The sequence below is a fragment of the Cricetulus griseus genome (genome assembly GCF_003668045.3).
Source record: "Cricetulus griseus strain 17A/GY chromosome 1 unlocalized genomic scaffold, alternate assembly CriGri-PICRH-1.0 chr1_0, whole genome shotgun sequence".
In the NCBI taxonomy this organism is placed as follows: Eukaryota; Metazoa; Chordata; class Mammalia; order Rodentia; family Cricetidae; genus Cricetulus; species Cricetulus griseus.
The window spans coordinates 87,814,898-87,837,760 of NW_023276806.1; the positions used below are offsets into that span (position 1 = coordinate 87,814,898).

General features: G+C 41.7%; 1 protein-coding gene across 5 annotated transcripts in view; it reads right to left on the reverse strand.

Moving 5' to 3' along the window:
- The window catches only part of Kcnab1 (potassium voltage-gated channel subfamily A member regulatory beta subunit 1), a 388,290-nt gene that overhangs the window by 236,031 nt on the left and 129,396 nt on the right, over positions 1-22,863 (reverse strand). For 2 of the 5 annotated variants that reach the window (XM_035450522.1, XM_027391730.2), the window contains exon 1: positions 13,478-13,698. The exons of the other annotated variants lie outside the window; for them this stretch is intronic. In XM_035450522.1, coding sequence (XP_035306413.1) covers positions 13,478-13,698 — 221 coding nt within the window. Of the gene's footprint in view, positions 1-13,477; positions 13,699-22,863 lie in introns of those variants that run through there. 5 annotated transcript variants of the gene reach the window in all.

Genomic DNA, 22,863 nt, shown 5'->3' on the forward strand with positions numbered 1-22,863 from the left:
GCACTAAGGACCACAGAGGAGCTCTTTCTTGATGCTGCTGAATTCAAAAGCCACACAGCTGGTATTCGTAGATGTTGGGAGAGATTGAGAATTCATGGCTTGGGATCCAACCTCTCTCTGAGCCCAGTGCCACTCTTTATGGGACTGTGGAGAGGGCTTCAGGTTTGGGGAAGCAAGGCTTACAGTACCCACTGACTCCCCACTAGACACCCAAAGGGCAGAATCTCTGTGTGATCTGTGTAAAATGGTTCCCAAATCTCTCAAACCAAAACAAAGGCTCAAGCAGTCTGTGCACAGGCATTCCTCCAGGACCCTTCACATTGCTGCTCTTCCTCTTTCAGAACAGGAATGAATGGACAGCAATTTTTTTGAGGACATTTGTATTCTTTAGTGTCAGCATAGGATATGGTCCACGAATCCTTAACTTCTCTCTCTGCTCAGTGCCTTTTGTCTTCTTTTCCCTTGAAACACATATAATTTTGAGAGCCACCTTAGATTCTTTCCTGGAACAAACTGGATATAGATTAATAACAGAAACTAGGTGCAACTCTTATGGTCTGTTAATATTGCAAAATAATTTGGTAGCCAGGAAGGACAGGCCATGCTATTGAGCAGTCATGGTCAATAGCAAAGCAGATTTCTATCTTTGAAGGGAAGAACAACAATCATGAAGAGAGAAGACCTGATAAAGAATTAAGTCTGTGTTGGAAGCCTGGAGGGTTCTATTCTGTTCTACACACAGAAACCTTTGACACTTATGTAGCTGAATCATTCCACTAGCCACTGAACCTTTTCTGATCTCTTACAATATACCAGGTGGCTATGTATAGACTGGGAATGATTAAAACAGGTACATTCTGAAGAGATAAATGCTAAAATTTAGACCTATTGCAAAGATGTCATATGCTGAAGGACCTGTTTTCTTCCTGCCCTCTTGCACCATTCTATGTAAAAATGATACCAATGACCATTATAGTAGATAGTTATTGCTACTTTCCTTGTATTGTTTCATGCAACCTTCAAAACAACCCAACGCCCTGGAAAGGTGCTACCAGATCCACTTTAAGGCCCTGTTAGCAAAGACAAAACTGATTAAAGAGGTACAATGGAACCCTTCTGCAACATGCTCTCACCAAACTGTTAACCTTTTCTGCCACACAGAAATGTGTTAAATTCATGTGTACACATACATATACTCAATCCTAATAGTGGACTATATACATATATACAATGAATAATTATCAAAACCGTTTGAAAACATTATCTTCATGAGTGAGGTATAAATCTGACTGCTAAAATTTGAAGATGCATATATTTCTTTCTTGAGAATAATAGCCTGAATTGACAAATAAAAACAAAAACAAAGAAAATTCCCACATAATAGCTGATCTTTCTATCAGCCCATGGATTCTGGAATTAGCTCTGAAATCCTTATCGCATGTTCTTTGTAACACTGTGACCTCTGGTCCTGCCTCCATTGTGCTTTCTGGGTATTGTAGAGATGGAAACACTGAGCACCTGGGTATTCCACTGTCTCACACCAATAGGGGAAAACAAAACCTTGTTTGGAAATGCCATGTGCCATGTACTAAGTCATGTGCATAAGCATATATGCTGGTCGTCTGAGAGACAATAAACCAGAAGGAGCCTGAACTGAGTGGTGACACCAAAAGTCAATACTGCAGACTGCACAGAGTGTTATTTCATTCTGGATTTTGCCCTGGTTCCCATTATGAATGATGGACATAATCTACTGACGACACCTTTCAGACTTTTCTCAAGCCAGACAATAATGCTAATTAAGTTTGTTCAAATCTTTGACTTAAATGCTTACATGATGAGGCAATCAGCATACAGTAAAATTGTATTTGAAGAGAGAGTTATTTATATAGTGTAATGCCCAGAAAATCCTATCACCAAGATATTTCTATCTCAAAACAAGGGCAGACCTGACTGAGAGGCTGATCAGGAATAATCAACATGCAATATTATAGAGAACTATTTTTGAATGTTTATACTTCTAAAACTAATTGTTAAAATAAGACCAAATACTGTGATTAGTAATATCACCACAGGAGAGTACTGCTTCCCTGCTAAGAAATGAGACTGAAGGATGCTTACTGAATTCACCACATTTACTTCCCTAGTGGCCACCAATGACTTAGAGTCATCAGGCTGATTCATTAATGGGGTGAACATGCATCTTCCGTTCCTTTGTTTTTCTTTTCTACTGTCAACAGTAATCAACATCTTTGTAGTCCTATTAAGCATAGGTAATACATTTTTGGTTAGACAACAGATTCTGAGAATACATCAAGAATAGGTCTTGTTGTTCCCTCGTCTATCCTCAGGGTAGTTAGTACCTGGGTGACCCCAGGTAACTTGTTTATTCTAAATATATTGCCATTATAGAGAAACTGCTAGTAGGTTAAAAATGAGTTGTTATTTAGCCACGAGAAGGGCTCTATTGCAAAGCTCATCCATTTCTATTTTACAGAGATTTCCGACATGATTACATGCTAGCCCATGCTTTGCCTCCCAGCTCTGGCTTATAGGGCAGCAGCACAATTGATCAGCAGCAGGACCCTGAGGAGACATTTGCCCATTTCTCTCTTACTCAGACCTTGTATTTCTTAAAGCCATCAGGAAAAAATACTTGAGGTCAAGAGACCAACTTCTAAAACAAGCTTGAATTTTAGCTCTCAATTCCTATAATTTTTAAGTTTGCCTCTTAATTCAGTTTGATTTATGGCCACTAATATTTCTTCCCAAGCAAGATGCAATCTGGCAGTTTTGGCTCCCATTCCAAGAGAATAGACTGATACTTAAATGGCTTAGCACCAAGTGGCTCATCTTCAAACCCTAACATTCCAGATAATGACGGGCTGCTAGCTGGTCTCTGGGAGGTGATGGAAAGAACCTCTGTGGACAAGTGTTCAAGTTGCATTCTATTGCTATGATACAACATCCTGACCAACATTAGCTTGTGGAGTAAAGAGTTCATCTTACATTTCCAGGTCACAGCCCATCACTGAAGGAAATAAAGGACAGAATCCAAAGCAAGAACCTCAAGCATAAACTATGCTGGAATGTTGCTTGTCCCCTCAGTCATATACAGCTCAGGATCACTTGCCCAGATGAAACCTATAGTGGGGTGCCCCCCCCCAACTCTTATCAATTAACAACCAAGACAGTCTATCACAGACATTCCCATAGGCTAACCTGATCTGGGCAATTCCTCATCAAAGATAACTCTAGGCTATGTCAAGTTGACAATCAAAGCTAACTAGGAGAGTCTGTAAGACAGAACTTCACAGGGGAACTACATCAGGCTTAAGACATTTGATAATTTCTGTCAGAATATGTCAGGATTTGATTAATAAGAAGAAAAGCTGCTTTGTGATGAAAATAAAATAGCCTCATGCCTTCAAATGAATAATATAAAGGCTCAGAAGAAGATTTTCACATCCTGGCAAGAAACTTCATCTTCCCTCCTCCACAACATGACTCTGGCAGCGCTAATGAGGCGGGAGCATCATGGGTGTTAGGGAAGGGTGAGGTAGTTCTGTTATATGAAGTGCACAGAGCTCCATCAATTCATGCATTGGGAGAGTCACTGCTGTTATGCATTCCCAGGACTCCAAGTGCGTAGAGCTTCACAGATGCATGCCAGCAGGAGAAAGAGTGGCTGCTGTTATCCATTCCCAGGACCCCAAGTGACAGAGCCCAATAGATGCATGGCAGCAGGAGAAAGTCACCACTGTTATGCATTTCCAGGACCCCAATGGCACAGAATCCCATGGATGCATGACATCAGGAGAAAGAGTGACTGCTTTTAAGTGTTCCCAGGACCCCAAGTGCTAAGAATGAGTTAGAAAACCATACATCATAGATTACAATCAGGGAGATGGACAGGCGGATACATTTCCTGGGCTTGGAACATTTTAATGATGGTTTGATTCAGCTTGATCTTTATGGCTATCATATTGTTTTTCTGTTAATATTGCCTGGATTTTGATGAGAGAATAAAATAGGCACACCAAATTCCAGCAGCAGATGCCACAATGATAATTATCAAGACCCAAACTGTTTAAACTTTGTCATACCAGGTTTACACAGTATAAATGGGAGTTTAATTTCTGATTCAGGCTGAATTTCCCCTTCACTCTGGAATTTAAATGATCAGAACTGCTTGTTTGCTGTTTTGCCCCCTTTAACAAGTCTTACACTCTAGAGAATGGGACTGGGGAGTAGTGCTTGTTCCCACCAATCCCTTTATCTCTGCTCTCTTACATACATATTCACAAGATACAAGGCAGGCTACATGACAATGGGCTGTGAAGAACTCTCTGCCTAGTCACTGAGTCTGTGAATCTATTTCCTTCCCTGGTAAAGGGACTTTGTAGGCATAATGAAGCGAGGAGTCTTGAGATGTGAAGTTATCCTGAACTGCCAAGATTGGGCTGCTGGTACCAAAGAAACTCTTGTAAGAGTGAGGAGGGTGAGAGTTAGAAAAAGATGTAAAAACAGAAGGTTGAAGATGGAATTAGGATTCACATGTCAAGGGATGAAGGTGACCTCTAAAAGGTAAAGGAGGAAAGGGAATGGTTTCTACACTGAAGCTTGCAGAAGAAACAGTCCAGCTGACTTTTGTGTTTGGACTTTTCACTTCTATGTGAAAGAAAAAAATACTTGATGTTTCAAGGCACTAAATTTGAGGTAACTTATTACAATAGAAAATTTATATGCATGAAATTTCTCAATTTGCTTTTTTAACATTGATTTATTTGGTATGCCTGTGTGTGTGTGTGTGTGTGTGTGTGTGTGTGTGTGTGTGTGTGTGTGTGTGTGCAACACAGTGGGTTTGAGTAGGTTAGAAGATGACTGGTATCTTTCCTTTCACCATGTGGGTACTGGGGATCAAACACAAGTAATCAGGAATGTTGGCAAGCACATTTACCCTCTGTGCCATCTCAGTGGCCCTAGCTTTGCTTAATGGCCCTTGTATCTCTCTTTAATTCACCTCTTATTCTAAAATACTAACAGAGAAGATTCCCCTGAAGATTTCATGAAATATCTCACACAAAACCAAATGTTTAGACACTGCTCACTTGCTTCTTTGATTAAGGAGTTATCCCGAGGGTTTATGAAAAGCTGGGCCTCCTGATTTTCAGGGGACTACCTCTAGAAAAAGTTTGTTTGAATAAAAGCAAAACATAATAATCCATGCAATTTTTGAGTGACTAGCTATGTGGTTGACTACATATTCCTCAACTCCCTCATTGTATTTGGATCTCATAATAGTTTTTTTTTTCTTTTAAAAAATGGGAACAAATATATTTTGCATCACAATGAAGGCCCTCAGGAGTAAGACCACAAAGATTTCTCCTGAGCACTTCCAGTTTTATAAGTACATACAGACAATAGTTACAAAAAAATGCTTGTGCATACATGGGTAGGAAATGGAGTAATTGCGAGTCAGAAGGTCTGGTTGCATTAAATGCCCCAGAGGAACACTGTTCTGGTTCTTGAGATAAGGGAAAAGCAGCATTCATTAAAGCCACATTACTTCTGCAGTTGATTTTTGTAATGAGCTTGTTGTGGCCTCAGTCCACAGATATTAAGTGAAAAGAATTCTAGTAACATGCAAACCTAGTTTAAAATGGAAATTAAGTTCAAAGAAAGTGAGAGCTGGGTTCTTACTATGATGTTTCTCAGGAGGTTTTCTTACAACAGAGCTCTGAGAAACCACATGGGCCTTCCAGTAGATGCGAGCTCATCACAGAGAGTTGAGACCCTCCTGGGATTTGGTCTTGAGGATACTAATTACCAATACAGCAAACTTTTCTTGATGATTCAAACTGTTTATATGTGGTTGCCTTTATAGCTAGTTGGCTAAAATGTGCTCTCTGCAGAGTACCCATGAAAGTAAAATTAGCATACTGAAAACTACTAGTTTTTCTATCTAAAAACTCAATTGTCACTGAAATTTCTGCATGAAACTTTCACTTATTTTTTTTCTAAGAAACTTCAATGGTCACCAAAACCTTTAGACTTGATGATCTCCTAAAGGCTTCTGTTTGTCATAGCTAAGTTAGATTCCATTACTCTAGAAAGTTAGAATACTTTTGAGTGTTCCATACTACATGTTCAAATATTCACTAAAATAACCTTTTTCTAATCGTTCAAATAATATCCCAGATCAAGAAATGAAAGCAAAGGTCCAGGGAAGTTTTTGGATTGGGTGATCTTCTTACTCTGTGCTATAATGTCCAGATGTATCCAGTACCGAATGACTTACAGAGGAGGTAGTCATCTTGTGGAGAGTTTCAATGAGACACACAATCACAGCTGGGAATTATAAAATGAAATCTAGGAGGAATGAGAAAGGCTGGAACCATTCCGGAAATTAGGAAGCTGAGTTGTGGTAATGGTTTTCAAGTGCCGGAACCCTCATGAGGCAGGAAATTCCAGCTAGCTCATTTTCCTTTCAGTGGAGAACAGACACACAGAAGGCTCCAATGCAGCTTAAAGAGCTGAGTACATTGTCAGTAGGGCTGCGTGTAACTCTCAAGTGTACTGCCTCCTGGATGGTCCAGCAGTGGAAGAGTCAGCACACCTGAACAGGTGCAAGGACCAAAATGGAAAAGTCCATCTCTCCAGGTGTCTACAGGAGGTTGATCCTCTGCAGCCCTGTCTGCCTCCCTTGTTTTCTTGCCCCTCAGCCTTGTCTTCATTTTCCTCCCTGACCTGACTTCGGGGTCCAAACAAGAGACAAGAATTCTAAAAATGCTCACACCCCACCCCACCCCATCCCAACCCCCAGGACTTAAAAGCTTAATGAACGATCCTGGTTCTGAAGATGACAAGTCAAACTTTTGATGGCTGCTGTGAAAGGAGATTACACAAGATTTCTTCAGAGGCCTTATAAGTAGTTGCTGCATGGAACAAATTGGAAAAGCAGGGCAGATTTCTCACGAGGGCTGGACCAGATGGCCCATGCAAGTCCTCTCTAGCTGCCGATTCCAACAAATAAAAATTACTGCTGGGCTTCTGGTTTGGTTTCCAATCTGGGTACCAGAAGATTAACCTGTAAAGATGTTTAACTGTATTTTGAATCTCATTCTCAGAGTCAAAGTTTTTCAAAGCACTCTCTAGCAGCACAGAAAGTGTCAGTCCCAAGTGGACAGATGAGTATTTCTGCCTAGCGCTGATGTGTGGCTCCATCTGTTCACCTGCCTATGGGTTGGTGAATCTTGTTCTGAGGTATCAGGCATTGGTACTTAAGATACAGTAACAGTATCCACACTACATCTGGAGTTTGGTTTATGTCTGGCTTTAGGGCTTGCAACAGTACTGTGGAGACACTTTGGGGTCCTTTACTTCTTCCCCATGTTAAAAAGTGGGTCAAGACCCAGAAGCTGCAAAATAAAACCTAAAGGAACATCAAGGACCCTGCTCTTGGAGTCAGGAGGCTTGAGTTTGGATTTGATTGACACCCTGATTTCCTGGGTGACTCTGACTTAGAAGTAGTGTTCTGTATAAAGCAATGTTACTCCTCAAGTTTGTATCTGAGGATACAATTACTTATAGTGGTCACCCTATAATCATATCTCTCGATATGAAATTATCAGACGTATGTTCACATTAAGCCACAAATTGACCTCAAGACTCTATTTTCTAATTTTGGAGAGTGGAAGCAAGAAACAATATAGCCTCTGATATGAAATGATTTCTTTATCATGGCTAATTAGTATTTGCCTTAATGGCTTTGAAAGTCTAAAGTATTTATTTATAAATGTGACGAGGTGAGAGAACTTATTTCCAAGAATCAGTTCTCTCCCTCTACTATGGGTTCTGAGTGACTTGGTTGTCAGGCTTGCATTCAACTGTCTTGATGACCCAGCTTTGAAATTCTTAACAGATACCCATGAGCAAATGTTTATCAGTTCTATTATTCTCATAAATGTATTTTTCTTTCCTAACAGTAGTTTCAAGACATACTCAATGAAGCCAAGATTTCTCCATTTTGATGGAATTTCCTTGCTGAAATCTCTTGCTACCCACTTTCCAATCTACCAAAGAAGGATGGTGAGTTTGATGAGGTGAGTTTGAAAAATCCAAGCAAAACCTGGTAGTTTGAGTTTTCTTTTGAATCTGATGGGATCCTTTTCTCCTCTCAGAACATTTACTCAATTACCATCAATGGAAAAGTTCTCAGAAATGAAAAACGAAGAATTTCTCTAAAATGATGGCACTTCCAAGGAGAGTTATTTCATGAACTGGGGATTAAAGGCTCTGTGTGGAGCTACCAAATCCAAGACTACAGCAAGGAAATGAGATGGCTCTGAAAACTCTTTGGGTCAGTTCCTGCTCATACGCATGTGCTCAGGCCTGGACAGCCGCACACGTATATACATAGTCCCCATGCTCACCCCCACACTTACAGAGCCATGGAACTGGAACAACATTTGCCTGACAACATCCTGCAGTCCCCCTTCCCTCCCACCACCTTCTCACCATCCCATGGATGCCAGACTTCTGACTGCTGCCTTGCAGAGGTGGAATAAACTCTGGGAGACTGACTCAGCAGCTACTTTTTAGGAAGGTTCCTCCACCTCTCCATTCTCACTCACCATTTGGCTTCGAGGCAGAGAGGAAAGCCCACACCCATGGGCATCAGTGCAAATCATAATGGTTTCCACCAAATTTTCTCTAATTAAAAATTTGGCATTTTAAATAACCAGGCTATTCCTTTCTCTGGACTAAAATCAAGTATTTCCATCTGAAACATAACTACAGATCTGGCTCTTTCTTATATCTTTTCAGCCCACCCTTTCCTCCCACTTTCCCCACATGAACACACACACACACACACACACACACACACACACACACACACACTATGCCTTTTATGTAATCAGTTGATAAGATTGATCTTTTCTTTGAATTTCTTTGATTTAAAATCCACCCACTATTTGTGGGAGGTACAGGGTGATGGATGAATGTGTGCTTCAAAGATGCAGGTGGTACAGGGCCATGGATGCAATGTGTGCTTTAAAGATTCAGGAGGTACAGGGCCATGGATGCAATGAGTGCTTTAAAGATGCAGGAGGTACAGGGCCATGGATGCTATGTGTGCTTTAAAGATGCAGGAGGTACAAGGCAATGGATGCTATGTATGCTTTAAAGATGCAACTCTGAGAAGTGGCACAGAAGGGCATCTGGAATAGGGTCTGTGTCTTTTCCATGCAGTTTTGATTTTGCTAAGAGTGCTATGAAATTCAACACACATTCTCTTATTTCAAACCTAAACTCTTAGATCTTGGGGGAACAACTGCCAGAGTCATTGTTACCTAACTGAACCATGAGCTTCACAACTCCTTCGGTGGAGCCCCCATTACTGATGTTCACCCTATGTCTTGATGTCTTCCTCTACGTTTCTATGATGTTGCAATCTGATCTCCTTTGTGGCTACAAAATTCTGTTCCAACTTCTCTGAAAAAATTCTCTGATGGGAGAAAAGGCCATTTCTAAAATACAACATTTTGTATGTTTCCAATTATGTCGTATTCTTATAAGAATGAAATTACAGGTATATCACAGATTGCTGACTACTGAATAGTAGTAACTGGAAAGAAACTGATAGATGTGGCTTTAAAGGAACAGTACAAGGAGGCCTTGTGACTAGGGAAATGCTCCAATTCTTCACTGCGATGGAACTGCATAGACATATCCAAATGAATACATGTGTGATGATGAGATCCAAATCAATTCTCTTTTACAAATCAGTTTTCAAGTTGTGAAACAATGGTATCATTATGCTGCACTGGAAATTTAATAGGCCATGGAAATTGTCTGCACACTTAAAAATTCATGCACATCTATAATTATTTAAAAAAATTAATGATAAAATGCAACTGGATAAGAACAGGAAAATTTCAAGTTTTTAAATGGGATTTAAAGATTATTTCTCAGGTATGTAGTGTTCTTTTTGCAAAGAAACTTTACAACATTGTAAAGCCTGTATCCAGTTCTTCACTCACTAACTGTAAAGAGTGTTTTATGTAACCACGCAGTGCAAGGTCATATTGTCATGGCTCAAATAAATTGTTCTTAATAAAGCTGAACTTATCAATATTTAAATTATAGAGCTAAAACAATTTCAGAACAGGAAGAGGGGGTTGATAAATACAAACACGTTGTGTTATATAATGACAAAAGCTCCATACCATGTCAAACATAAGCAGCTGTAGCATTCTAAAAAGTTCCTTTAAACCCCCCAAACAAACAGAAAAAAGGAGTTCGTAAAGACACCTGGTTTAACCTCTGACTGATTAGCTTGGGGGTGGTGAGGGGAATGAAAGCTCTTGTGTGTGTTTGTACATCTGCCACCTTGAGACCCATCATATATCATATATGCTTGCATCAGAGTTTCCACCAAGCTATCATGCAGTGGTGAATGCAGACTAAAAAAGTAGGAAAAACTAAAACAAAGTAACTATCATGCATTACCAAAGTGCAGAGCAGTCTTAGATACAGACAGCCCCAGAGTAAACATTAGTAAGAGTCTTGTTCTTCAGATAACAGTAGCACTTGAGCAGCAGTGTGTTCTAGTAGATTAATTTTTCCATAGTAAGTCCTGAGAAAAATACCCAGTTTGATAAGAGTCTAACACAGCTGTGGTGAGAATATAATTGCAAAATAAATTTAGCAGATTTGTACAAATATATTGTTTCTAAATTCCCAGTTTCATGAGCTCTTGACCTATAGTTAATATTCCTAAGCTTAAGAATTGAGTCTTAAAGGTCACAATCATTCTAGAAGCAGAAAGAAGTCCACTTATTCCTCAAGGTTATGAGCAGAACCTAAACTGTCAGGAAGCACTGGGCACCTTACAGCAAGGCTGAGCCTAAAGGGTGGGGCTGCAGAGTGAGTGGGAGATTGCAGCAGTTGCATGCCCCAAGATGAAATCACTTGCTACAGGTTGAAAGAAGACTTAGCAGCCTCAAAATAGACAGGAATAGCACCCTAGTGTGTAGCCCTACAAGAGTGTGCCACAACTGAAAATTCCAATGTCTACTTGCTGGTTTCCTTTAATGGTGCCTTTTCCCTACTTGAAGCTGGTTCCTAAGCCTTGCCTAGCTTCTGCAAGTACCAGGTCTTGTGTAGAGTGTCTGTGCAATACATGATTGCTGGCTAAATGAATGCTTCTTCCCTACACGAAGTTTCTGACGAAAACTATGAACGTGCTTCTTGGATTGTTTCCCCCCAAGAAGTTGGTGGTTATTCCTTGAAACTCTAATATGGAAACCATCTTCAAGAATAAGAGTGACATTTTGATCCCAATTAATGACTAATGTATGGTCCTTGTCTCACTGGTGACTCTCAAGACAAGCCAGTCTCCTTCCCTTTTGTACAAAACCATTTATTTTCTTCTTAACAACTACTCCATGTACTCACATTGTATTCTAGATGAAGCAATGTAAAAACACATAATTCGGGCAATAAAAATATTCCCACCATTGTGTCAGAAACAGTAATTGCCCTACTCCTCCATACCCTAAGAAAGTTTGGCATATATATGACATTATCTCATAATATTTCTCAGAAACATCACTCTGAGAAGAATTTGAAGGATGGAGTTGGATTCACACACACATAAACCACCTGTCATGGTTGGAGTGGTTCTGAATGAGAAGAAGAGTGGAAAAGAAGCATTTTGTTTAGTTACCACAAACTCAAGTGTGCTGAAGAACCCAGATGATTGTTATTGAAGAGCGTGCTTAGCTGCTGCCAGTGACAGAAGACATCCACATGTGTGCTGCCCACATTGAGCTTCTTGGGGAGCGAGACAGTTACAGACCCATCTGAGTTTAACTGTGTTGATAGGAAAACCTTAATGGAGAGCTCCTGACTTCAAAAGCCCAGAAGACAAAACTGTTCCATGACAAACACCTGCAACACAACTGTGACCACACAGTAGGGGTGTGGCTTTTTAATTTTTGCCTTACAGGAAAACCATTTATTGTTCTGGCAAATACCCCAGATCACCATTGCAGTCACCTCAATCTGGAGTGCCTTGTTCTTGGACTCTGTCTTGGTAACAGCAGCTTAGCTGCCGCTTCAGTAGCACCCACTGTGCACAGGACTAAGGCTGTGTGTGTGTGTGTGTGTGTGTGTGTGTGTGTGCCACTGCAGCTGCACTGAAAATGTCAGAGCCCAAGAGACTGGGGTCTCATTTGGAGAAGTCACTGTGGGATCCTCTGTCCACTAGGAAAGAAAACAAAAGCATCGGTCTCATGATACAGATACTTCAGAGGACCACAGTCAGGTGGTTTATATGGTGGCTTGTCCTCGCCCTGCAGTTGTGGCTTGGAGCTTCAGCTATGATGGCTTCCTCCCATCCCCAAAGGTTTTCTTCTTCTTTCTCAGTGGCATGAGAACATCAGAAGAACAAGATTTGCTCTTGCCATGGGATGTTTCCCTTAACTCTGCAGATAAACTTTCACCAAGGGCAACTCTTATAGAGAAGTTTAAATGCTTACTTCACACAGAAAGCATAGTCTTAAATATGCAGTATTTTAATTGTGCAGAGTTCACCTTATCTTAAATTCTGGTCTCTAGCAAATCTAGAGATAAAAGTAAACAATGAACAGTCTCATCTGCAAATGAGAGTAGTCAAGGACTTAGAGGATAGGTTATAGCCTCTTTCCTTTGTATCCTCAAACAGTAAGGAACTAGAAGCACAGCAGTATAATAGAACTGAGGTCCAGAGGGCTGGCGCAAAGCAAACCCGGTGAGGCGGCAGGAATCACATCACGGGATGGGGAATTGTTCTTACTACAGAAAGATTTCTATCTATGAAAACAACGAATTCCTTATGACACAGGAAATAGAAACAAGACATCTATGAGCATTGAGAAACCCGTATTTCACAATGTTCAGTCTTCATTCATTTCAGGCAGTAATTTAGATTTAAATGTAGCAATGCTCACTCTAATTTACCATTATAGGTGCTTCTTCCTACCACGAACCTTCCTTAAAAGCTGTGCTTAGCATATCGTCTTGGTCTCTGAAAGGTAAGGGGGCAGTGTGGGATGCAAAACTGTTCCGATAGGATAAGCTCAGAATCTACTGTCTGTGCATCAAGCAGGACACACACTTCTGCTCCTGACAAACTCCTGACAGAAGAGTTTCCAGCTCGTGTGTTCTCACTGTCTGGAATTCATTTAGGTCCTATGTGTTCATAACACTTAGAATATACAAAATGGGCCACATCTTAAAAATCTCACACACTCTTGCACACAAGGTTGGGCTTTCACCCCTCCCCCAAAAGGCTAATTTAAAAGCAAACACCTGAGAATTCTAAATTAAGCAAAACAGCACTGAGTTAAGTCACTTAGAAACCAAAAACCTGCTTGACTGCCCTGCAAAGACCATGGAAACCCCGGGCAGAGGGACCTCTCATCCATACCTATATTTCATGCCAGTCTGCTTTGCGGTGGACTCTTTGAGAGAAATGTGATGCTGAGGGGTGAAGGTCCCCAGGCTGCGAGCGATGATAGCGACAGTGCGGAATTTGGCCCGGGCTGCGTTCACCACATTGGGGGCGGTGGAGCTCTGCTTGCTCAGAAGTCGGTCCTCACCATTTCGACTCTTCAAATTGTGCTCTGTGCAGGCTATAGAGACTTGCATTGCTTCCCAGGACAGCGCAAGGTCCTCTCAGAACCCCACAGCACAGGCGGTCGGCAGAGGGTGAGCAGTTGGGGGATTTCTGCAGCCTTTTAACCCCTCTTGCCCCCTCCCTTCCTGGATGCCTTCAGAGGAGTCCCGGCAGCTGACTTTAGAGCCCACAGAGTGGCAGGAGATGCTGAGGTGCTGGACAGAGTCCCTGGGACTCAAAGAAGTAAACAGCCAAGCTGGAAGTTGTCTCAGCAGCTGGAGCGCAGATCAGCCTCCCCAATCTTCCCAGGCTGTGATCTCGGCTGATTAAACAGCCAGATCCATGTGGTCAGGAGGTTGGTGCAGAAGCCTAGAGCTGAGCGTTCATGGTGACTGCACTCAGCCCTGCCTGGAGCCTGTCCGAGGTGCCTGAATGCGGAGGGCTGGCTTCTGGGCGCTGGCTCAAAGCAACGCAGGCATACCGCAAGATGCGCCTCCAGCACCCTCTGGATCACAGGCAGGAGGCTCAACTGGAGAGGAGCATCCCAAGAAGCAGCTAACAGCAAGCGGGGCCCCGTGGACCCGTGGTCTCCATCCACTGCCAGTCGGCTGCCTCCCTCCTGTTTTTGGAGGATGCGGAGGTGGAGGCTTCTCAAGACCCCTCCCCACTCATCCTTAGGAGAAAGCTGGGGCTCCTGAGCCGGCACTTACTCGGGTTGGCGACTGCATGGAGGAGCTGGAAGGTCCCTTTAAGGAGTGCCTTGCCTTTGTGTGCAGTGGGAAGGAAAGATCACTGTGACCACTCCTTACTGGAACAGGACTGGGAGGGCTGCTCCATCAGGGGGCTCTGCTTAGATGCCACCAAATCTTGCTGCAGCACAAGAATTGGAACTGGAGAAGGCTGAGTGGGGTGCTCCTCAGTGTTGCATGCCAGTGATTAACACGTGAATAGTGTCTGGCTTGCTGGAACACAGCTTGGAATTCTGCGATTAGCCTTGCAAGGGCTCATTTCTTCTCCGCATGCTATTTCTTATGCAGCTAAGTTCAAAGTTTCCTGAAAAGCCACAGTGCAGTCTATATGGAGTCAAGTCTGCTAACTTACTGCAAATCTATTTAGAACACCAGAGTAGGGAATTTTGGGATGCTGCAGGATGCAATGAGTTCTCCATGCTGGAGGGAACTGGACAGGTGGGGTTGGATGCAATGGGTGAGAAACAAGTCAGTGTCACTGCCCAGAAGCTTCAGCAATGTTACTGGAGCCATATACACTGCCCTGGCCACAGGGATGGGCAGCAAGAAGTCCTGTGAGCTGAGCCTGAACCCACATGAAATTCGGATCTTGTCTGTCTGTCCCATCCAGAGCAACTGCCCAAGAAATGTGCTCAGACCAAATTAACAGTTGGTTGATAATTTCTTTTCCATTCGAAGTATATAAGAAATAACCCCTTCCTGTGGATTTATTTAAATCTGGCTTCTACAAAAGCATATTTCTGAATGTGATTCCTAACAGACCTCACTGTTACACAAGGGAAAATAGCAAACACTATTTGTGAATAGCATCTCTGTACTTGGCAATAGAGAGATCAATATGGAGGGAAAATTATGAAGCCCTGTCTCGTTTGTCAAGGATTAGGCAATTTGGGTGAAAAGGACAAAGCATTTAGTCTTGAGACTAATTACATCGAAAATCACATTCTACATGCCCACAGGAGTGATATCCATGCTAAGCACACCAGAGTGAAGCAGGATGGATTTCTAGAGCCCAGAGAACATCCTTCATTTGCTCCATCACCCACACCTATTGGTATCTAACTCTGCCACTGAGACACAAAGATGACAATGTGTGGGGGTTTCAGGAAGCACATGGAGGCTCAGTCAGCCTTCCTAGAGGTATGAGACTCCCATGGGGCAAGAACAATGGGTCTGATTTGATTGGCAGGAGTGGAGGGAAGCAGTCATCCCTGGACTGGCATGTTCAGGGATGATACACACGCTGTGTTTACTGAAGTAGAAATAAAACAGTTGTTCTGATCACTTCTATCTAATCAAGTGAAACTGTAGAAGTAAAATTTTCAAGGAGACTGTATGCTTGCATTGAGGCCAAGTCAAGACATTAATCTTTAACATCTTTGAACCTGAAGGTAAGTTTAAAACCACATAATGGGATTGCATCCTTGACCCTCCACATTGTCACTCTTTCCCTTAGAACATAAAGATGTTGGTTGATGGAAAGACTATTTAGGGTGAGTGAGGGCAGAAGGGTTAAACGGGAGCCTCTTCTTTGCACCCTTGTATGCCAGGCAGGAGTACTGGGTGGGGGGGGCATATATTTATTCTTTGGGATAAACAGTGGGCAGAGAGGAAGCCGATCATAAGAACCTTTATTTTTGTACACTAAGCCAGCTCATCGGAGATGATCAACATGAATCGGGAAAGCAGTCAAATGAAAAGAGGAAGAGGTGGGAGGAATCAAAAGGCACAGCTTTTAGAGAAAGGGGGGCACAAACAGCAAAGCAGCCTGGGAGCAATTGAGCGAGGTGAGAACCATCAGGCTGGAAGGGTCAGGAACCTGGGCATCAACACAGCCACTGGCTGTGAGGGAGGGGGTGTGGGAGGTGGTCAGGGGCTCAGCTGGGTGTGCTGTCAGTTTTGCAGGAAGGATTGGGAAGTTAGAAAGGAAGAGAGGCCTGGCCATGTTAACTAATGTGGCACTCAGCTTTGTCAAATAACTAGCAGAGAAAGGCCAGAAAACACAGGCTAGCCCAGAGCAGGGAAGAGGTTATCTGAATAGACACACCAGGCAGAACACCTCTGAGTCACCTCTGACCCTCATAGGACCACACAGAGAGCTTAGTCTTCAGCAGGCCCTCACTCTAGAAATAATGGAAAGGCGATGAAGATATAAAGACGAGGGAGAGAGGAAGGTAGGTGGATGGGGAGCTGTCATTTCCTGGGTAAATTCCTGCGTGTTCACTTTGAAGCACAGCCTGTGTACTGAAAAGAGTGAATGATAGTCCCACATTCCCTTCTGCTCCTCTCATGTGTAGTCCAGTGTCCCAGCCTTTGAGACACGCAGCATAGAGAATCAAAGACCCGAGGCCAGAAGATGCTCGCAGTGCCAGCCTCTTTCTTGCTGTTCACAGTGAGCCTTTCATCTCTGGCACCACACGGGCATTCTGACAGGCAACCAGCAGCCCTACAGTCTCCCCAGACATTCTCTCTTCCCAGCATTAATGGAGCAGTCAGCCTCAAGAGCCTGGAAATTAGATAACAGTTGGCTGTAGAGTGCCCATTCCCAATAAGTTTGCTAACAGGCCACATGCTAATTAAGCTGGGGAAACTGGACTTGGAATGTGTGTCCTTTCACTGCCACACAACAGGATTTAGAGGAATCCTCACTCTGAGAAGTTCAGGCTTAAATAAACATACAAACCTGCATATAGACACATTTATATAGATGTATATAGATGTAACTGTAGATACAGGTATAGATAGAGTTATGGGCTGGATCGTCTAATCACAAACTTAATGTACTGAAGCCCTGGCCTCTCCCCAGTGTATCCGAATGTGACTGTATTTGGAGACAGCCTTTTAAAGACATACCTGAAGTATAATGAGGCCATAAAGGTGAGCACTAACCCGTCATGACACATGTCCTTATAATAAGGTCCAAGGTCAGAAGGGAAGATACAGAGCAGAGGATCATCTATCTACAAGCCCAGGGCAAAGTCCTCTGAAGCAGCCAAGCTTGCTGTCACTTTGATCTCAGACTTACAGTCTGCAGAACTGAGAGAAAATAAATGTTTCCTGTTGCAGCTATTCAACTTGCGGTACTTTGTTGTGGCAGGCTGGATTAATTCAGGCAGAAATATGATTTATAACTATAATGCCATTCATAAGATACTATTGGAAATTACTAAAGTACAAGCTTCTAAGTCATTATTGGTTATGGTAAATGTCCTTACATATACGCCATACACCCCAAGCTGCTGTCATTAAAGTTCTCTAGGAGGACAGTGAGTTCCAGCTCAGCCTAGACAACACAGCAAGACTCTGACATAAAACCCAAAGATAGACATCCATCTACAGATCTGTTCTCTAGGAAGGCTGCCCAAATGTGTTCTTAAGAAAAGCCTCTGAATGAAAGCCTTTTATTACTAGCATATATTAATTATAAAAATAGTAATTTTCATCATAAGTGCATGTGACATAACTTGATAACAGTCACCTACAAATACCTGGCTATCGGCACTTTCCCATTCCCCATCCCTTCTGACGTCATATTTTATGGTGAGTCTTGATTGGAGAACTAGCAGCTTTTAGGCACACTTAGCCATTTCCTTTGTGCGATCTCCTCAGCTTACCCATTTTCGTTGCTTGCTCATATTCTCTAAGGAGGAAGTGAGCACCATCAGAGACACCCTGAGCAGTGGAGAGAGTGCTGCACTAGTAGACCAATGCAGTCATGACATCTCACCTGTAACTTAGGAGTAACCTGCAGCTTTCTCATTTCTTTCCCTCAGCTGAAGCATGGATGAGGGTGGGCATCTTTATTTCAAAGACCTCTTTGTGTTCATGTTCTGTAGATGCCATTTCTAGAGGTTGCCACAGTGCAGGACTAAATTATCACTTACTCTTCATTTGGCCATGATCAATTCCTAGTTATTACCTACTAGTGCAGTTTTTGCATCAGTATCAGCCATATTGGTTCTTGGCTACTTAAGAACAGATAACAGTATGTGAAATTTGCATCCAAGAGCTTTTGTCATCGTGGTCATCTCAGTGTTCCTGGGGAGCCCAGGGACTTGACAGTAGGGATTTATGAGTTGAAGTTAGGTCTGAAGCTTAGTCTTCCTCTGCCTCCTCCTTTCCCTATGCTCATGAACAGGCTGCTCACATTGGTTTCCTCATGGAGACATAGATGTGAGAGTGTCGCTCTCTGGAGCAGCTTTCTGTCATGAGCTGCCTTCTCTGGCTGAGGAAGCAGAAGGAAAACACATCCAAGATGGCACTGGCAGAGTTAGGATGTAACTGAGAAAGCCTTCCTCCGAATGTTTGGATCTTAATCACTCTTCATATTGCTCCTCACCCTAAGAGTCCTTTCTCATCAGAAGGACTTGACACATACCCTCTTATGAATACAGATTTTAAAAAAAGCCTTATTACCATTATGAGTACTAGAAATAAATTCAATTTAGAAAATCCAAATATCAACATTTTATTAAAAATATTTTGTGACTGTTTATTCTTGTCCCATTGCTGTAAAAATCTCCCAATCACCCAGAAAAATTTTGGTTTATTCAATTTCTTGCCAGAGAAGACAGAATCAAATATTTTTCACTGGTTCCACTTAGAACTTATGGTTTATATTCCATTGGAAAGCACAGCCAGCAGGAGCCAGGAAATATTCAGTCATGCATCCAGGCAAAACTGGAGTTATCCAACACAGAAAAGAATCTGTTAATATCAGAAGAATTTTAAGCATGAACATGTACAGATGGCAAGCTACTTCCTGTGCCTCATTTGTGAGCAAAAGAATTATGCTATTTATCTGAAACCATCAAAATCTGGTTAAAGAGTTATCTATTATATTCTCACAATTTTAACATGCCAGGAAAATGATCATGGTCCCACATGTACAGAGACATGGCCTTTGCAATGGCAAATAAAACTGAGGTTGAATATATGCATGGCCTTTCTGATGAGTAGAAACTTCTAGGTGTCTACCCTTCAGCTTTCTTAGAAGAACAGACTTAAAGAACCCAGCAGGACATCCAGAGGGTAAACCCAGTCTCACAACCAGACTCTATTCCAGAAACAAAGCATCATGAATGGAAGGATGGACAAGCTTTAGTCCTGGGAAGGAAAGCCGGGACTTGGATGAGAGAGGCAAGTGTTCTGTTAGTGCACTACTTTCTTCAAGTGGCATTTGACATTTAAACTGCATCCATGGCCAGTGACAATTATTTCTCGAATCCAGAATCTTCTTAAATAGACCCACAAATTCTAATATTTTTTCACAAATGCTCACACTGAAAACTCAGTGTTACAGTTTTACTTATAAACAGTTGTAGTGAAATGGGAAATTCACCATTCAGCTGATATCTACCACCTTCATAGTAGATAATTTCTCATGTTTTTCAGGAAAACAGAAATGAAAGACTTGTATTCTGCCTATTTCTATGAACGTTATTTTCCTTCTAAATTATTAACCATTACCAAGATTTCTACCATTGCCTTATATTAGCCTCAGACAATCAAAAATGTGTGCTGTATCTTTGGTTAAAAGATATTCTTGAGGAGCTTAATTCACAGAGAAATTGTTTTCAAAGATAAAGCTATTATCACTAATCCATGATAAAATCAACTAAATGGCACATTGCTATTTCATGCACTACAAAGTGGTTAATTAATTATGCCATATTGCATATGATTAATTTTCAACTAATTAAAAATGTTTTTAGTCTTTGATTCCCTTGCCACAAAATCACCACTTTATAAACTTAAAATGAAAATACAAGGGGAGTGAATTATTTTTAAAGGCATTCTAAAATGTGTTCACATTTAGAGTTCAGACTTTTGTTTTGACACTGGATTGTCAGTCAGTATCTGCACCTTTCTTCTATCATACTTATGTTTTGGAAGCAACACCATTTAAAAGCATGCCCACCCTTTGTCTCTGCTGCCTGCTGTTGTTACAAACTCTCAACGTCCAGATGTTAATCTATGAGCAAAGGTGCCCACAGCATCCTAACAGTCTAGCCAGCAGCAAGTAAAGTCATTTAACAATTTCAAGAAAGAAAAAAATACTCCAGAGAATTGATGAACTATCAAACCTTTCTGTACCTTATGGCAAATTATACCTGAAAAATTATAAAAGTATGTGAAGGAGAGAAGGAAAGAAAATGTTGAGATGCTTTTATTTTCTTTTTCTTGTAGATTTTTTTATTTGAATTGGAAACAAGATTGTTTTACATGACAATCCCAGTTCCCTTCTCCCTCCTGTCCTCCCTTACCACTCCCCCCAACTAAAATCCTACCTATCACATATCCTTTCTGCTCCCCCTGGATGGTGAGGTCTTCCCTAAGGTGTCATCAGAGTCTATTGTATCCTTTGGGATAGGGCCTAGGCCCACCCCCATGTGTCTTGGCTCAGGGAGTATTCCGCTATGTGGAATGGGCTCCCAAAGTCCACACCTATGCTAGGAATAAGTGCTGAACAACTACAGGAGGTCCCGTAGATTTCCAAGGTTTCCTCAGTGAAACCCATGTTCTTCACACTGCCAGAGAAGCTAGTAAACAAGGAGGACCCTAAGAGAGACATACATGGTCCCCTGGAGAAGGGGAAAGGGTCAAGATCCCCTGATGCTTTTATTTTCTAGGCATTGTGGTAAAAGCTTCCACACCTATTACCTTAGTCCAGAGGAAAGAGAAAATGGGGGTTACATGAGCATTCATAGTTGCTCTTGCAAAGCTGTAATGATGGAGGTAGATTATTTGGTAGCATTATTTGACTCTAGATTTGATCCACAAGTACATATACACACATAAAATGATAAATATCTGAAGTATGGTATGCAGTTATATCCTTTAAAACCTACATTGATTGCATCAGTTTCCTGAAGAGCCCCTCACAGAAAGCCAACCTTACAAGATGAGGCTGAAAAAACATCCAACCTCCAAAATGTTACTGAGACAAAATCACTTTCAGTTCAAGTTTGTTCATCTGCTTAGAGAAAGAAAAGCTAATATTATACACATCTTTCTATCTCATAATAGTAATATGTTTTGAAAAGGGCCTACTGACTTGTTCTTTTTATTTTATTCATTCTTTAAACCAGAATTCTTATAAAGCAAGCAGATCCAAGTCTTTATGGGCTCCTTTTTAATTTAATTCTGCACCTTCAGCAGGCTGAGGAAGGTTAGTGCAGGGACCCCTTCAGTCTCTCATCATATTTAAAATGAAAGTAATTCTGAGTACACAGTTGCTTAAGCTTCCTTTCACCTCAGACCTAGCAGGATTGTTATTACAAAAAAGGACAGGAAAAATGTCAATGACAAAACTAGAAAAACAAATAGCTTTCTGTCCTCTTTCTTGACTTCTATGTCTATTGCTGGATCTGTTCCTGGTTTCTTTTCTTTCTTGCCTGCATTCTTTTCCTTTACTTCTTCCTTTCTTCCCTTTTTACTTCTTTCTTTCCCTTCTTTGTCTTTCTTTCTACATAATCTTTCTCTTCCTTTCATGTGTGGGCATGCTTTGGGTAAGTTCATAAAAATAACTGATAGTGAAATCCAATATAAATGTTAAATCCAATATAAAATGAAACAAAGTGAGATCCAGGTATAAAATCTAATGTGAAGTGCCACAGATTTACAATGGCTATTATACCTGCACAGAAGTTCATTGAGATGTAAAGACTTTAGGTCTGGCTAATCTCACTGTGCAATGCTTTTTATTTGAAAGCTCTTTACAATAAAGCTTTTTTTTTTTTTAAAGGGGGGTTCTAGATAGGTTTCTCTGTGGCTTTTTTTTAGCTTTTTAAAAATTTTAATTAGAAAGAAAATTATTTTATATGTCAATCCCAGGTCCATCTCCCCCCTCCTCACCTGCCCCCCCCAACTAACACTCTACCTATCCCATACCCTTTCTGCTCACCAGAGAGGGTGAGACCTTCTGTCATATACTTTGGGATAGGGCCTAGGCCAACCCCCTTGTGTCTAGGCTCAAGGAGTATCCCTCCATGTGGGATGGGCTCCCAAAGTCCATTCCTATGCTAGGGATAAGTACTGATTCACTACAAGGGGCCCCATAGATTTCCGAGGTCTCCTCACTGACACCCACATTCATGGGGTCTGGATCAGTCAGAGCTCTCCCTTGTTCAGGTCAGCTGTTTCTGTGGGTTTCATCAGCCTGGTATGGACCCCTTTGCTCATCAGTCCTCCTTCTCTGCAACTGGATTCCAGTTCAGTTCAAGGTTTAGCTGTGAGTGTCTGCTTCTACTTCCACCAGCTGCTGAATGAAGGCTATAGGATGGCATATGAATCAGTCATCAATCTCATTATCAGGGGAGAGCATTTAAGGTAGCCTCTCCTCTGTTGCTTAGATTGTTAGTTGGTGTCATCTTTGTAGATCTCCAGACATTTCCTAGTGCCTGATTTCTCTTTAAGCCAAAATGTCTCCCTCTATTATAGTATTTC